The 16119-nt window shown below is 34.0% G+C and overlaps 2 protein-coding genes across 3 annotated transcripts; both read left to right on the top strand.

Moving 5' to 3' along the window:
* Window positions 1-1543: 1543 nt before the first annotated feature.
* On the top strand, window positions 1544-4953 carry LOC133668971 (amidase 1-like). 2 transcript variants are annotated; one of them, XM_062088986.1, is made up of 9 exons: window positions 1544-1711; window positions 1973-2125; window positions 2729-2848; window positions 2931-3056; window positions 3374-3556; window positions 3810-3957; window positions 4096-4264; window positions 4403-4537; window positions 4627-4953. In XM_062088986.1, the coding sequence occupies exons 2-9, from the start codon at window positions 2110-2112 to the stop codon at window positions 4768-4770; spliced, it is 1041 nt and encodes a 346-aa protein (XP_061944970.1). In that variant the 5' UTR covers window positions 1544-1711; window positions 1973-2109; the 3' UTR covers window positions 4771-4953. The 2 variants fall into 2 exon arrangements, with proteins under 2 accessions (XP_061944970.1, XP_061944969.1); XM_062088985.1 differs by having other exon boundaries at window positions 1545-1711; window positions 2724-2848.
* Window positions 4954-9357: 4404 nt separating this feature from the next.
* Window positions 9358-14271, top strand: LOC133668929 (amidase 1-like). The gene is made up of 9 exons (XM_062088934.1): window positions 9358-9541; window positions 9819-9971; window positions 11958-12082; window positions 12165-12290; window positions 12719-12901; window positions 13153-13300; window positions 13440-13608; window positions 13745-13879; window positions 13969-14271. Exons 1-9 carry the CDS (start codon window positions 9432-9434, stop codon window positions 14110-14112), a joined length of 1293 nt encoding a protein of 430 aa, XP_061944918.1. The 5' UTR covers window positions 9358-9431; the 3' UTR covers window positions 14113-14271.
* Window positions 14272-16119: the final 1848 nt, after the last annotated feature.

The raw sequence follows: 16119 nt of genomic DNA, 5'->3' as shown, positions 1-16119 counted from the left end.
TTATAGTCTAAAATGCATAATAAAATCAGATTTTTCTTATATGTCTAACATCATATAAAATTCTAACAGCATCATTAAACATTTTAATATTGATATTTTTTATTCTAGTAACTTTGCATGGATCATCGTTACCCATCATAACATAACCATAATTGACTATCCTATAGGTGTCTAACCAATCTTTATTAGGAGTTTCAATATCTAAGAAATTTATGGGATGATTTGAACTAGATGAAATAGAAAACATGTCTTTGTTGCTACTCTTTGAGTTTTATTCCACTACATTCACAAACTTTGATCAATCCTTTTTATTCTTTGAATCCTCTTTCTTTTTGTCATGACATTCTCATTTTATGTGCCTTGTTTTTATATCCTTCCTCTTCCTGGATTTAGACTAAACTTTGTTGTTCTTTGATTCGTTCCAGTACTTGTTTCTTCCACGCTCCTGATTACTCCTCACCATCAACCCTTCATGTTGTGAATTTTTATCACCAACTTTCTTTCTTGGATTAAATCTTAACAGGGCACTTGTGATCTCTTCCAATATTAGTGTTTTTTTCCTCCACATCAGAATTGTAACTAAATTTTCATACGTAGAAAAAAGCAGGTAGAGAATTCAATAATATCAACGTCTTGTCTTCGTCATCAAACTTCACATCAATTCACTTGAAATTGCAAATGATTTGATTGAACATGTTGATATGCAAATTCAAATTTGTACCCTTTGACATTTTAATACCAAACAATTTCTGATTAAAATAAAGTTTGTTCGACAATCACCTAGACATATATCGACTTTCTAAATTTGCCTAAATTGTCGTTAGTAATTCCTCATCTATGACATGATACATCACGTTATCATCCAGGCAAAGTCTAATAGTTTCCGCAAACCTTGCTTCCAATCCCCGCCAATCTATACCATTTATGTCTTCCGGTTGCTTTCCGTATAACGTCTTCACCATGCCTTGTTGCACCAACAAATTTGTCAACCTCTTTTACCATAATCCAAAATTGTTTGATCTGCTAAACTTGATCATGTTGATTTTTGCAGAAGAAATCTCTAATATTGTAAACAGGCTCTGATATCAATTGTTATGAAAAAAACATAAACTGGCCTGGAGTAATGACTCGGAACCTAGACAATTCAAGATCCGAACCAGTTTAGATTAAAGAAAAAATTTAAAATAAAAAAAAACTTAGCTGGCTAGATCAAAAATCTAAGTTGACATGTTGATCCAATTCATTCAGTCAAAACTTAACCTTTATTCTATTACTTTTTTTTAGAAAATATTTCTTCTTCCGTCAAAATAAATTTATTTTTATTTTTATTTAAGTAAAAAAATTGAAATCGACACTCTCATTCGTGATTTGTGCCTGGTACGAGAATGGGTTTTACAAGTATGATATGTATTTTATAGCCAAATTCTCTGAACAACATTTTTCTGCTTTTTTGTGGTCAATTTTGAGCCGGTCCTACAAGTTACAACTATGTTGTTTTAACCTCGTAAATGCTGACTTGTCAACAGCATTTTTCTGCTTTATACAACGTTTGGGATAGAGTCCCGTTACAGTCACACACACTAGCAAGAACAGGACCAGACATGGCGAGAGACCCGGATTATGGAGCTTTCGTGGACAAGTTTGTGCTTGAACTTACCTCTTCAGCTCATGATCAACCATTGCAGGGCCTCACTTTTGCAGTTAAAGATATGTAATAAGTCCCTTCGATTCACCGTTTTCTTTGCCTTCATTTCCTCGACAAAGATACTTTAAGTCCTTAGAAAAGAGTAAAGGAAAGGGGTGTCCTTTTATTTATTTTCAGGCTTCTAGGCCAAGTTTCTAATTCTTGGTTTCGGGTTTATGTTTTTGCTAGTGGGGGTGTTCGTGTGTTTGCAAACTTTTATATGAATTGGTTCTTTTTTCTTGTAGTGATTGATGAACTTGTTTTTTGTGAATTGAATTATGGAAATAGATTTGATATGGAGGGATATGTGACTGGATTTGGTCATCCTGACTGGGCAAGGACTCATTCTGCGGCTACCTCAACTGCTCCTGCTGTTTTGGCCGTCTTAAGAGGAGGAGCCACCTGTGTTGGTAAAACTGTCATGGATGAAATGGCTTACAGGTGAGAATTTGAAAGCCTTTTCCTTTTCCAATTTTCTTAAACAAGAGCTCATGCCACCATAGGATATGATTAAACAGGATTCATTTGGTGAATATTGGATTATACCCCAATAAAATTACACAAGATCAACATGTAAAAAACTAGTTCTGGAGTTAAGTTCTACAGAGAGTTCACGATTTTTCATAAGTCCTTGTTGGAAAATAATTTTGAAACTTGTATTATAACATGAACTCAATTTCTTACTGCATTAGTGTTTTGAAGATAAATGATGGAGGTTTCGTAACTTTTAAGTAATTGAAGCGAAGTTGTGGGTTTATTGAAAGTTGCAAGGACTATGAACATATACAGGCTTAGTATAATCATTTTTAAAACTTACCATCTTATTGAATCCGGTGATTCATCTTAATAGCACATGTAAATTTAATTCTAAACACAAGAGTTGAGAATTCTAGTTAGCCTCTCATCTTTCGAGAGTCTTGCAGCGCCTTTTAGAAGGTCAAATGTACTATGAAACCTCACATAACATTTGTTACTTATAAACCACTTTTTTTTTATTGAGGTTTAGTTGTTGTTGTATGAACTCCTTTTTATGAGGCAGTATAGATGGAGAAAATATACATTACGGCACACCTATAAATCCATGTGCTCCTGATCGTGTACCCGGAGGATCTTCAAGTGGGTCTGCTGTTGCGGTTGGTGCAAAAATTGTAGACTTCTCCTTGGGTAAATTGTCCAATCTGAATGATTCTTGATGTATTTTGGTTTGTTGTAGGTAAAGTGAAGTAAAATGTTCTCTCGACTACAGGTACTGACACTGGAGGAAGTGTAAGAGTCCCTGCATCATATTGTGGAATTTTGGGGTTTCGACCTTCATATGATGCTGTTCCGACTGCAGGAGTTGTTCCCTTGGCACAGAGTTTTGATACTGTGGGTAAGAAACTGAGCATGTAATGGTCTCATTTTGAATTTGATTGCAAACAGGTGAGCCAATAAACTAACCAGCAAGTATTTTGAGCTTCCAATATTCATGGCAACATTCTAGACTCTTGAATAATGAGCTGCATAAGACAACTACGCATTTTAAATTTAAAATTTAAAATTTTACTTAATTGATAAAAGTTTAATTCTTATGAACTAGTTGTTGTTTCTAGTTTGTTTGAGGTTGCCCATACAGTTCTTTTGTCTGCGTTTGTTTGTAATAAACTCTAATCTGGTGATTCACTGTTTTGACACTAATTTTTCGACCAGGATGGTTTGCCAGGGACCCTGTGATTCTGAGTCGGGTAGGACATATTCTACTCAAATCGCCTGTTATGGATCCTATCAAACCTAGTCAAGTTATTATTGCAGAAGATTGTTTCCAGCTTTCAAACATTCCAAATGATCGACTAGGTCAAGTTCTTGTGAAATCAGTGGAGAAGATATATGGAGGTCAGTTAATCTGTAATTATGATACCATTACTACTGTTCAAGCCCCAAAACCAGAAATTTTGAAATAACTGTTCTAACTTCACAAGGTATTTGAAGACTCATTTTTAAGTTTTGATTCAAAACATGACTGATAGAATATCACGTAATAAAGACTAGTTCTGATTCATTGCTTTTGGTTCCCAAAAGCATTTTAGTATTTGCATCAGTTTGTTATCATTTTCTGACATATCACATGCTATTTTTGTTTACACAGGCCATATCTTGAAGCACATGATCCTCGGGGACTATGTCAAGGAAAAAGTTCCAAGTCTGAAACATTTTATGAGTAATGAAATAAAAGAACTGGAGCATAACATTCCATCTTTGGCAGCCCTCTCAAATGCCATGAGATCACTTGAAAGGTGCAAAAATTCAACATAATTTTCCTGGAATGGATTTGATCAATCAACCTGAATGATATACTCTTTGGGGGAAGTGCCATACGAAGCTGTTCCTAATCAATTCCGGACTCCTGAATTTCATTATTATTTGATGTATAGGTATGAATTCAAGGATAACCATGGTGAATGGATCACTGCAGTCAAACCTGCATTGGGTCCAGCAATATCAGAAAGGGTATGGGAAGCTGTTAGAACAACTGGGGAAAACGTTGATGCCTGCCACTCTGTAAAGACTGAATTACACGCTGCCCTTGCAACTCTCCTTCAGGTACATCTCTCATGTGACTACAAAGCATGGATTTATTTAGCCAAGGAAGAAATCATATACTTAGAATCTATTATAGTCTATATTTTATTAGGCTACAAATTATGCTCCTGTTCAGTTATGAGTTCCTTGCACTTGCAGGATTTTGGTATCCTAGCTATCCCTACTGTGTCAGGGCTTCCACCGAAACTGCAAACAGATCCAACAACACTGAAAATCTTCCGTGCTAAGGCTTTTGGCTTGCTGTCCATTGCTGGATTATCAGGATTCTGCCAGGTACTATATACTAATGAAATTTTACTTTATATTGTTCTCTATAGAACTTCCGGATTATTTCCTTATGTGGGTTTCTTACCAATATACAGGTTAGCATACCGCTAGGGATGTATGACAATCTTCCTGTATCTGTTTCATTGTTGGCAAAACAAGGTTCAGACGCATTCCTGCTCAATGTTGTCGAGAGTCTTTATGGTACCCTCAAAGAACAGGTTGAGATCACTGAAAAATAACTTGCTGGCTGAGAATCTAAGAATGTAAGCTTGACCTAACCATCGAAATGTTAAATTTGGAACAAAAAATGGTGAAATGAAAAAAATAATGCTCGCTACAGAGAAACAGAAACACCATCTGGATTTAGTATAAAAAAACAAAAATATAGTTCTATTATGTTCTATTCTATTATATTTTTGTTACTTTTCTTTGTTCTGTTCTGATGGAAAAAAACACAGTAGTGAGCTGCAACTCTCAAGCAGATAGGTGAGAATGCCATTTTGAGCAAAGTTGATCGATGCTGGATTAATTTGAAAGTACAGCATTTTTCAATTTGCTATTCTGTTTAGTTATGCATTTTAACAGTGTTGACTGGAAATGATGATGATCTGAGAGAAAAGAAAATAATTAAGCATATAACAATATTACACCATAACCATTTATAAATTAATTACTAGATAATCAAGCCTTCCATATTTAAGAGTTGGTAATAATGCATGCAGATCCAGATATTTCATAACCTGTACACACCAGAGTTGTTTACACTTGAAACATATCTTCACACCAGCTTTCTTAGCAGGGCTGACTTCGTACTGTCCTAAGGTTGATTGATACTCTGAAGTCCTTCACGCCCTCACCGATGCCTTCTTTCTCAGCTTTTGAATCTTCATCTTTTAGGAATGCACAAATGACTTCAGAGTTGTAGGTTTTTTTTATGGATGCCTTAACATCCGTGTATGTTAATCCTAGGCATTCCAATTTCCAACGAACCACGTGTTTGCTTGTTTCGAACATCCCGTCCATAGCAGAACACTTAATACTATCTCAAAGATTTCAGATCCACCTGTAAAATTTTCTGAATGAATCTTGGGGAGGGTACCCTTTCCTCCATGGCTTCTTCTCTAGAAAACTAATCTATTCAAATATTCATTTCTTGAGACCATGGGAAGTTGTGTACACAAAAAATGACATGAAAGCTAAAATCTGAACACAGATTCTTCTACAGGGAGAGCAAAGAAAACTCTTAACCGTTTTTTTAGAAGTTTAAAGGCAAAACACTTCATAATTGGGGAAAGACATATATGACATGTGAATCAATGAAGCATCATAATGCAGATAATTTTGATACCTTAATCTTCTTAGCAGCTGTACTATTTAGCAGCTATAAGATTCTTTTCTTGTCGGACTCTACCATGTATTGGTAAGCTTTTTTCCATGATTTACAGGGAAGGAATATGGTCTAACCTCAGGATTAAACTTATAGCAGCTCAAGAAATATTTAGACACAAATTTAATACAGATATTCAAATAGATTTCCCCCAAGACTGGAGTGATTCACTTTTATAGTACATAAAGCGAAATCAGATAGATCAATTAGGTCCATTTGGTTATTGAAAGCATGTCATTGTACCTTACGTAACTGACAGATGGAATCTCCAACTTGTATGATCAAATCATTTGCAGCTTTCATTCGAACGGTCCTGCAGACTAAAAAATATCAGTTATGGTTGCATAAGAAAATTTTAGCAGACTGCAGTTTTAATTTGCAGAGCACGTATATTTTAATGCTTGCATGGAGAGGGAAAGAGGGATTACCAGTTCTGATTTCGTCTTTCAAGTGATTCGGCAACCATATTTGCATTAGCTGGAAGAATAACACACGTGATATGCTTTCTACCAGATAGAATAACATTTCCACTGTCAAGTTTATTATGTTTAGTTTAGATAATCTTCAAATAATCTACAAAATCAACCAACATAATCTACAGAATCTATAAAGTAAAACTCGGCTTGAATTAGGCTCTTGGTGGGTAGATTATCAGGTTGACCCGTTCTATAAATATGTTTTAAGAGTACATCCCATCTGGAAGTCTTGAACTTGACTTGATTGAAACATATCGACATGTAAATGGCTCAAGATTAACAATTTCTACTTATTAGAAACAAAAAAGAAAGAAATTTCTATGTTCTACGATTGTTTATTGTTTCCCAGTTCTCCCAATTAATTAAACATTTGCTTAAAACTCTCACCGTTTATCATTGACAGCATCTACTGTTATGCATACTAGCATTTAATACATTAGGAGATCGGCTCATGCATATCTAAGGGATTAGAAACCACCGGAGCTTACATTGCAAGTGAAAGTTTAAATACAAGTGAAACAAATTTGCGTTTATGCATTCCACAAACATCTGGTTAGTTTATTATTTCAAGCTGGGAATTGCAGGAGGAAATGAAGTACCCAGACCCTATAGACATCTGAACCTGGAAAGCTTATAAAAGCTGTCCAAGACAAAATATATAGTAACAAGTTCCAATGCAGGCTTCGAGTAAAACCATGCACGTCGCCAGTACGAATTTATCAACAGAACTGCTACGGTTACCAACACCACAATTATGTAAAATATTCCAAAGCGTGGATAATTAAAATTATGATAATTTTTATTTTTATTTTTATATTGATCTAAGTTAATAGTTAACCTGAAATTTAACTCGGGCGACCCCGAGTCGACTCTCGAGTCAAGTTTTAAAATTATAATAATAATAATAATAATCACTTTCATTCTTATATTAACTCGGGTCAATGGTTAATTTGATTCAACTCTTGTAAAAAAATTAAACATGGTCCAACAATTAAATTAAAAGTTATGGCTCTTTTGAGCTACAACTCAGATCTAGCGCGACCAAACCTCCTCTTAGGTTTACACTTATTTCATCAATTCATAAATGCATTTGTTAGGTATTCATGCAATCTGTTCATGGTAAATCTTTATCTAGCTATGACAGATCTATACCTGATTACTTAGAATTACCCGTTATTGTATGCCCACTACATCACCGAGACCACTTCCTAGTCGCTTAAGCAAGTGATTTCAGGTTCAATTCCTTGTGAATACAGCAAACTTTCTTAGGAGAGGTCCCCATCTTGACGCATTATAAAATCTCGAAGAATTAGTCCTCGGAAATAGCCTGAGGATACCTTGAAGAACCAAAAAAATATTTTTGCATTTCCATTTTCCATTCAAAGAAGAGCAAGGTGGTCGATTATTCTTTGCAGAGTTAAAAGGAGAAGTATAGAGAATTAGCAATTGCACCCACCGTAACTAAGCTGAATCCACCTATTCGATGGTGGTTGCAACCCTACTCAGGGCGCCAATTTTGACTCAAATAGCACTCTTCTTCCAAGTTCTCACTATACTAACCAACCTTTCATGCTAAATATAAAATTAAACAATTTTCACCACTGAAGTCAAGTTATTTTCCTTGTTTTCTTTGTGGACTTGGATGCATGCTTTTGCTGATGCATTTTGCCTTTTTTTTTTTTTACTTCAAAGATTTTGAAAGTTAATTTTCTAATATGATAAAATAATTTGAAGATACTAATTAAAAAGGGAAAAATTGGAGGATATTGAGAAAACACCGACACATATTATTATTCACTAAAATAATATAATTTTTATTTTTTTCTAACAAAAAAAAAATTATTTTGTTCTCAGGGGCAATTTGATCTTTTTAGCAGGACTCATAGGTCATTATGTTATTGATTGGATACAACTTGGTTTTTAACATTTCATAAGTATAATATAAAGACTATATTACTCTTAAGAACAAGATTTATTAAGAGGATGATTAAGATTAATTCTGTCTTTTTATATTTCAAAAGCATAGTGTAAAGATCTTCATACCCTTAAAAACATAAAAAATAATACTTACAACAAGGGGCATTTGTGTATTTTTATTCTGGTATTTTTGTAATTAATAGTTAAACCGTGGATGATTTGGTATTTTCAACAATTAAGATATTAATTAAAAAAAGTTGACAGCAAGTGAGCGACCACTACACCCTTCAGGTAATATGTGCAGCATCACCCCTTATCCAGATGCTGCTTTTCAAGACGATGTTTGAAGCGACTCAACGTGTTCTTTTCATCAGTGCCCTATGTGTAGACGGTGGTGGAGTGGTTGAGCTCCAATAGTCTTTTTTTTCTTCCACACTCTTTTATCTCTTTTATCCTTGCAAAAATTTAAAAAGTGTCATTTATTTTTTATATCTAATTTGGTCTCATTTTTTTTATTATTGTTTTCAATTTAATTTTAAAATAGTTTTATATTAAATTTAGTACTTATTTTTTTCATTGTTATTTTATTTTTTTGGAGCTTTTTTATTATATTTTTTTTTTAATTTTATCCTCTAACATTTTATTGATTTATAATTTGGCTTTTATTATTTTTTAGGGTTTTTCTTCTATGGGGTTGGTCTCATACTCATGACTAGGGTCACGGGTTTGGGGGTTAATACCGGTTGACTTTGATCTTTTTTTCATGTCCTTTTTTAATTATTTTTTTTTAATTTTATTCTTCAACATTTAATGTATTGAAAATTAATTTTTAGTTTTATTTCTACAAGGTTATCATAATTTTGTGCCCATGATCACAAGGTTGGTGAGTTAACTCAGGTTAATAAATTTTTTTTTTGTTTCTTTTTAAAATCAGTTTTACCCTTATATATATATTAATTTTTTTAAAAATCAAAATTTCTCTAAACAGCCTTGCAAGTTACAAATATGTTTTTTTAACCTCGTAAATGCTGACTTGTCAACAGCATTTTCCTGCTTTAAACAACGATGGGGATAGAGTCTCGTTACAGTCACACACACACTAGCTAGAACAGGACTAGACATGGAAAGAGACCCGGATTATGGAGCTTTCATGGACAAATTTGTGCTTGAACCTACCTCTTCAGCTCATGATCAACCATTGCATGGCCTCACTTTTGCAGTTAAAGATATGTAAGTCCCTTCAATTCACCTTTTTCTTTGCCTTCATTTCCTAGACAAAGATACTTTAAGTCTCTTACGTTTATGAAAACTTCTTAGAAAAGAGTAAAGGAAAGGGGTGTCTTTTTATTATTTTCAAGCTTCAAGGCCAAGTTTCCAATTCTTGGTTTTGGGTTTATATTTTTTGCTAGTGGGGGTGTTTGTGTGTTGCAAACTTTTATATGAATTGGTTCTTTTTTCTTGTAGTGATTGATGAATTTGTTTTTTGTGAGTTGAATTATGGAAATAGATTTGATGTGGAGGGATATGTGACTGGATTTGGTAATCCTGACTGGGCAAGGACTCATTCTGCTGCTACCTCAACTGCTCCTGCTGTTTTGGCCGTCTTAAGAGGAGGAGCCACCTGTGTTGGTAAAACTGTCATGGATGAAATGGCTTACAGGTGAGAATGTGAAAGCCTTTTCCTTTTCCAATTTTCTTAAACAAGAGCTCATGCCATCATAGGATATGATTAAACAGGATTCATTTGGTGAATATTGGATTATACCCCAATAAAATTACACAAGATCAACATGTAAAAAACTAGTTATGGAGTTAAGTTCTATGGAGAGTTCACGAATATTCGTGAGGCCTTGTTGGAAAATAATTTTGAAACTTTTGTTAGAACATGAACTCAATTTTTTACTGCATTAGTGTTTTGAAGATAAATGATGGGGGTTTCGTAACTTTAAGTAATTGAAGCGAAGTTGTGGGTTTATTAAAAGTTGCAAGGACTATGAACATATACAGGGGAGATCTTGTAAGGTTCTCAATGTGAGTAAGAAGTGAAAAACACTCTGTAAACATTCCTCTTCCAATTAATGCACTTTTGTGATTAGTTTTTGTGTGTGTTTATTCCAACAAAGTTGTATGAGAGCAGAGAATCTTGGATGAAATAATATGAAACTGAATCAGATTGCGTCATACAAAGGACTTCAAGCTCTCCATCTAAGAGTTTGAAGGTGAAATTTCTTCACTTTGTCAACACCTGTACAGGTGTTTTGAAGAATGTCCCGAGCCTGCTTAGAATTGGTTACATTGGCAACCTTCTCAAACATAGTATCATCCAAACCCTGGTGGATGAGTGTAGGTCCCTGCTGGCCTTTCTTTCTTGATCTCTGCTAGGTATCCACATCTTCTGGCTTTACATAGCATCTCTCCATAATTCCCAGCATCTTGGAATCCTGATAGTGCTTTCAGACATAGTCTAACAAATTGAAATGGAACTAAAATACTTGCCATTTCAGATTTACCAGGAACTACAAAGCTTTGATACCACTTTGTTGGAAATGAACACACACTCGCTACTCACAAAACTGTATTAATTGGAAGAGGAAACTTTACAGAGCATTTTTTTAGAGAGTGAATACAATAATTGCGTTGAGGATTTTTAATCTTTAAAATTCCAACACAAGGTATGCCCACAAGTTTTCAATCATAGAGTGATGCAATCTCAGGCCAGTGATTCTTGGATTACAATTTTAGTCTTTTTATGCCAGTGGCCTCTAAATTGCATCTATGTACACTGGTTGTTGTAAGAAAAAATCAGCTGTTTTTATATGGACTACAACATTCATGTTGAACTTCACTGGTCTTTTGCTGAAAATTTTACTAGCAAGCAAAATTAGCTCTTTTGATATCTGTTATTGTTACTCTTACTATTTCTAAAGCCTGAACTTTATAGACATAGTTGAATTAGTCTTTTAGATGGCAGTGTTCATGTGATATCCCAGTTATAACAGATTATCAGTTGGATAATTAGGCTATCTAACTGGTGTATTCTACCATGCTGGTGCAGCAGTTATTGACCAGTTAGTTCCTAGGTTAGTGATATTGGTGGCCTTGTGGTAACCGCCAACAGATGGCATTGACATGCCAGTCACGTTCAACTTCAATTTCATAGTAATTAAAACCATCTGAAATGAATCCTTGTAATAGTTTTTGCTGCATTTGAGCATGCTCTTTCTTTGAAATGAATTTATTTGCTCTGCTGGGTGAAAATGCTTAGTATAATCATTTTTAGAACTTACCATCTTATTGAAACCTGTGATTCATCTTAATAGCACATGTAAATTTAATTATAAACAAAAGAGTTGAGAATTGTAGTCAGCCTCTCATCTTTCGAGAGTCTTGCAGCACCTTTTAGAAGGTCAAATGTACTATGAAACCTCACATAGCATTCGTTACATATGAACTACTTTTTTTTTATTGAGGTTTAGTTGTTGTTGTTGTATGAACTCCCAGCCTCTCATCTTTCGAGAGTCTTGCAGCACCTTTTAGAAGGTCAAATGTACTATGAAACCTCACATAGCATTCGTTACATATGAACCACTTTTTTTTTATTGAGGTTTAGTTGTTGTTGTTGTATGAACTCCTTTTTATGAGGCAGTATAAATGGAGAAAATATACATTATGGCACACCTATAAATCCATGTGCTCCCAATCGTGTACCCGGAGGATCTTCAAGTGGGTCTGCTGTTGCGGTTGGTGCAAAAATTGTAGACTTCTCCTTGGGTAAATACTGCAATCTGAATGATTCTTGATGTATTTTGGTTTGTCATAAGTAAAGTGAAGTAAAATGTTCTCTCTACAACAGGAACAGACACTGGAGGAAGTGTAAGAGTCCCTGCATCATATTGTGGAATTTTGGGGTTTCGACCTTCACACGATGCTGTTCCAAGTGCAGGAGTTATTCCCATGGCACAGAGTTTTGATACTGTGGGTAAGAAACTGGGTAGTGAAGGATTCATTTTGAATTTGATTGCAAACAAGTGAACCAATAAACCAACCAGCAAGTATACCTGTAAGGTTTTCCCTGACAAATGTGTTGCAAACTATTTTGAGCTTTCAATATTCATGACAACATTCTAGACTTTTGAATAATGGGTTGCATAAGACAACTATGCATTTTAAATAATACGTTCCATCTGAACGTTTTAAATTTTACTTGATTAATAAAAGTCTCATCCCCAGCAAACTACTTCTTTCTAGTTTGTTTGAAGTTGCCCATACAGTTCTTTTGTCCGCATTTGTTTGTAATAAACTCTTATGAAACATAAACTCTTAGTTTTTTAACACTTTTAGAGCTTTATAATTTTCATCATCCTCTAATCTGGTGGTTCACTGTTTTGACACTGATTTTTCGACCAGGATGGTTTGCGAGGGACCCTGTGATTCTGAGTCGGGTAGGACATATTCTACTCAAATCGCCTGTTATGGATCCTATCAAACCTAGTCAAGTTATCATTGCAGAAGATTGTTTCCAGCTTTCAAACATTCCAAACAATCGACTAGGTCAAGTTCTTGTGAAATCAGTGGAGAAGATATATGGAGGTCAGTTAATCTGTAATTACAATACCATTACTACTGTTCAAGCCCGAAACCAGAAGTTTTGAAATAACTGTTCTAAGTTCAAAAGTATTTGAAGACTCATTTTTAAGTTTTGATTCAAAACATGACTAATAGAATATCACGTAATAAAGATTGGTTCTGATTCGTTGCTTTTGGTGCCCAAGAGCATTATAGTATTTGCATCCGTTTGTTATCATTTGCTGAGATATCACTTATTATTTTTGTTTACACAGGCCATATTGTGAAGCATACAGTCCTCGGGGACTATGTCAAGGAAAAAGTTCCAAGTCTGAAACATTTTATGAGTAAAGAAATAAAAGAACAAGATTATAACATTCCACCTTTGGCAGCCCTCTCAAATGCCATGAGGTCACTTCAAAGGTGCAAAAAGTTCAACAGAATTTTCCTGGAATGGATTTGATCAATCAACCTGAATGATATACTCTTTGGGGGAAGTGCCATACGAAGCTGTTCCTAATCAATTCCGGACTCCTGAATTTCATTATTATTTGATGTATAGGTATGAATTCAAGGATAACCATGGTGAATGGATCACTTCAGTCAAACCTGGATTGGGTCCAGGAATATCAGAAAGGGTATGGGAAGCTGTTAGAACAACTGGGGAAAACATTGATGCCTGCCCCTCTGTAAAGACGGAATTACACGCTGCCCTTGCAACTCTTCTTCAGGTACCTCTCTCAAGTGACTACAAAACATGGATTTATTTAGCCAAGGAAGAAATATTATACTTACTCTATTGTAGTCAAAATTTTATTAGGCTACAAATTATGCTTCTGTTCACTTATGAGTTCCTTATACTTGCAGGATTTTGGTATCCTAGCTATCCCTACTGTTCCAGGGCCTCCACCGAAACTGCAAGCAGATCCAACAACACTGGAAATCTTCCGTGCTAAGGCTTTTAGCTTGTTGTCCATTGCGGGAGTATCAGGATTCTGCCAGGTCCTATATACTACTGAAATCTTACCTGTTATTGTTCTCTTTAGAACTTCCGGATTATTTCCTTATGTGGGTTTCATACCAATATACAGGTTAGCATACCGCTAGGGATGTATGACAATCTTCCTGTAGCTGTTTCATTGTTGGCAAAACAAGGTTCAGACGCTTTCCTGCTCGATGTTGTCGAGAGTCTTTATGGTACCCTCAAAGAACAGGTTGAGATAACTGAAAAATAACTTGCTGACTGAGAATCTAAGAATGTAAGCTTAACCTAACGATCAAAATGTGTTAAATTTGGAACAAAAACTGGTGAAATGACAAAAAAAATCCTCGCTGCAGAGAAACACCATCTGGATTTAGTATAAGAAGCAAAAATATAATTCTGTTCTGTTCTATTCTATTCTTGTTACTTTTCTTTGTTCTGTTCTAATGAAAAAAAACACGGTAGTGAGCTGCAACTCCCAAGCAGATAGGTGATAATACATGCTCATCCAGATATTTCATAACTTGTACACGCCAGAGTTGTTAACACCTGAAACAAATGAACAAAATAAAAAACTAAAAACAGGTTTTACTAAAGAGGTGTGTGCTCTAGCTGGTGATGAAACATATCTTCCCACCAGCTTTCTTAGCAGGGCAGACTCTGTATTGTCCTATGGTTGATTGATACTCTGAAGCCCTTCACGCCCTCACAGTTCCTTCCTTCTCAGCTTTTGAATCTTCATCTCTTAGGAAAGCACAAATGACTTTATGTATACCAGATCGAATATTAAGAGCAGAAGGTTATTGAATATGGGAATTAATTTATCATGCAGAAGAGATCAATTCTTCTTGATAAATTATTTATTAGTTTTCACTTTTCAGGACGTAAGGCTGTTAACCTCTCTATCTGTTAACTCTTTTTATTAAAATAACACTGTTTTATTTATTTATTTATTTATTTATTTCTTCTTGGTATTGACCTGGCTGATTTTGGACTAGATTGAGCCGAGTTCAATGAATTATTAAAAATTCAGTCAAGTTAACTAAGTTTCACTCTGATTTAATTCAACTTCGAGTCAAGTTAGCCGAGATTTGTTTGTATTATTTCCATCCAATTCACTATTAATTCTTGACACGTAAACTGCTAGACATATATTCACTTTTACTTGAATTTTCTATATAAATTCGTGGAAAGATACAGGCACATTAAGAAATTTTCTAATATTAGACTAAATTAAAAAGAATCAGCAAAATAAACATGGAATAATTTCATATGAGAGACTCTGGCTCAACAGTTACAGCCAGGCGCATGCCAGTAAATACACATAAAAAATTAATTTAAAATAATTTTTTTAAAAATTAGTAAAATAGTATTTCGTGTCAAACATAGCCTTATATTTAAAAAGTGTTTGAAAGTGTGGTAGCTGTTATTTTTCAAAATGTTTCTCATTCCAAAACACATTAAAATAATATTTTTTTTATTTTTAAAAATATATTTTTGAAATCAGCATGATCTAAAAACATCAAAAACATATTAATTTAAAGAAAAAATAAAAATAAAAAAAATTTCAAATTTTTTAAACTACTTCTTTTTATCCTACCTGAAAAAAAATTTTATTTAATTAAATAATTTGTGTATTTTGTATTTGCTATACAGACTTATTTTTCATTTATTTTACATGTAAAAATTTATATTATAATAATTTTAATTAAATATATGTTTTTAAAAAAACTAAAATTAAAAACATTTTTTTAAACTTTATTTTTTAAAACTACAACGCTCATCCTTCAAATTAAATGTGCTCAACAAAAAGGCAACTAGGCCCAAACTAGCCTGTATGAAGTATGAACCACATTTATTTTCTCGTCCATATGAGGGCCCACAATCTTGGTCAGCGTCATTTTAAGACAGCTTTAAAAATAAAAGTCAATGGTAAGAACAAGAATGCAGTATGAATTAAAAAAAAAAAAAAAAAAAAGGGGTAAACTTCATTCTTGCCCATATGGATTCATCAATTTTCCACTTATACTCCTACAGTTTTGATTTTCCCAATGCCACCCTTCTAAGCATTACTCCTGCCTATTAAATATCTTACGTGTTTTATTTCGGTTTTTTGAGTATTCTTTTTTATTTTAATAATTTAAGTGTTTTTGTGAGGTATTATGATATAAGGATGATATATACAAGAAATGTTCGAGATTGTAATTCACATTACTTTTTAAAATAGTTTTTTATTTAAAAAACATAAAAATAATTTTTT

This window comes from Populus nigra, chromosome 12, assembly GCF_951802175.1.
Source record: "Populus nigra chromosome 12, ddPopNigr1.1, whole genome shotgun sequence".
Taxonomy (NCBI): Eukaryota; Viridiplantae; Streptophyta; class Magnoliopsida; order Malpighiales; family Salicaceae; genus Populus; species Populus nigra.
This window is presented reverse-complemented; position numbering and strand designations above follow the sequence as displayed.

Excerpts from the sequence above, each read along its gene's own strand:
- LOC133668929 (XM_062088934.1), top strand. The coding sequence starts at position 9,432 with ATGGAAAGAGACCCGGATTATGGAGCTTTCATGGACAAATTTGTGCTT. Across the intron at positions 9,542-9,818 it reads ACTTTTGCAGTTAAAGATAT|ATTTGATGTGGAGGGATATG; the intron begins GTAAGTCCCTTC and ends TTATGGAAATAG. Across the intron at positions 13,301-13,439 it reads GCCATGAGGTCACTTCAAAG|GTATGAATTCAAGGATAACC; the intron begins GTGCAAAAAGTT and ends TTTGATGTATAG.
- LOC133668971 (XM_062088985.1), top strand. The coding sequence starts at position 1,602 with ATGGCGAGAGACCCGGATTATGGAGCTTTCGTGGACAAGTTTGTGCTT. Across the intron at positions 3,958-4,095 it reads GCCATGAGATCACTTGAAAG|GTATGAATTCAAGGATAACC; the intron begins GTGCAAAAATTC and ends TTTGATGTATAG. Across the intron at positions 4,538-4,626 it reads GATTATCAGGATTCTGCCAG|GTTAGCATACCGCTAGGGAT; the intron begins GTACTATATACT and ends ACCAATATACAG.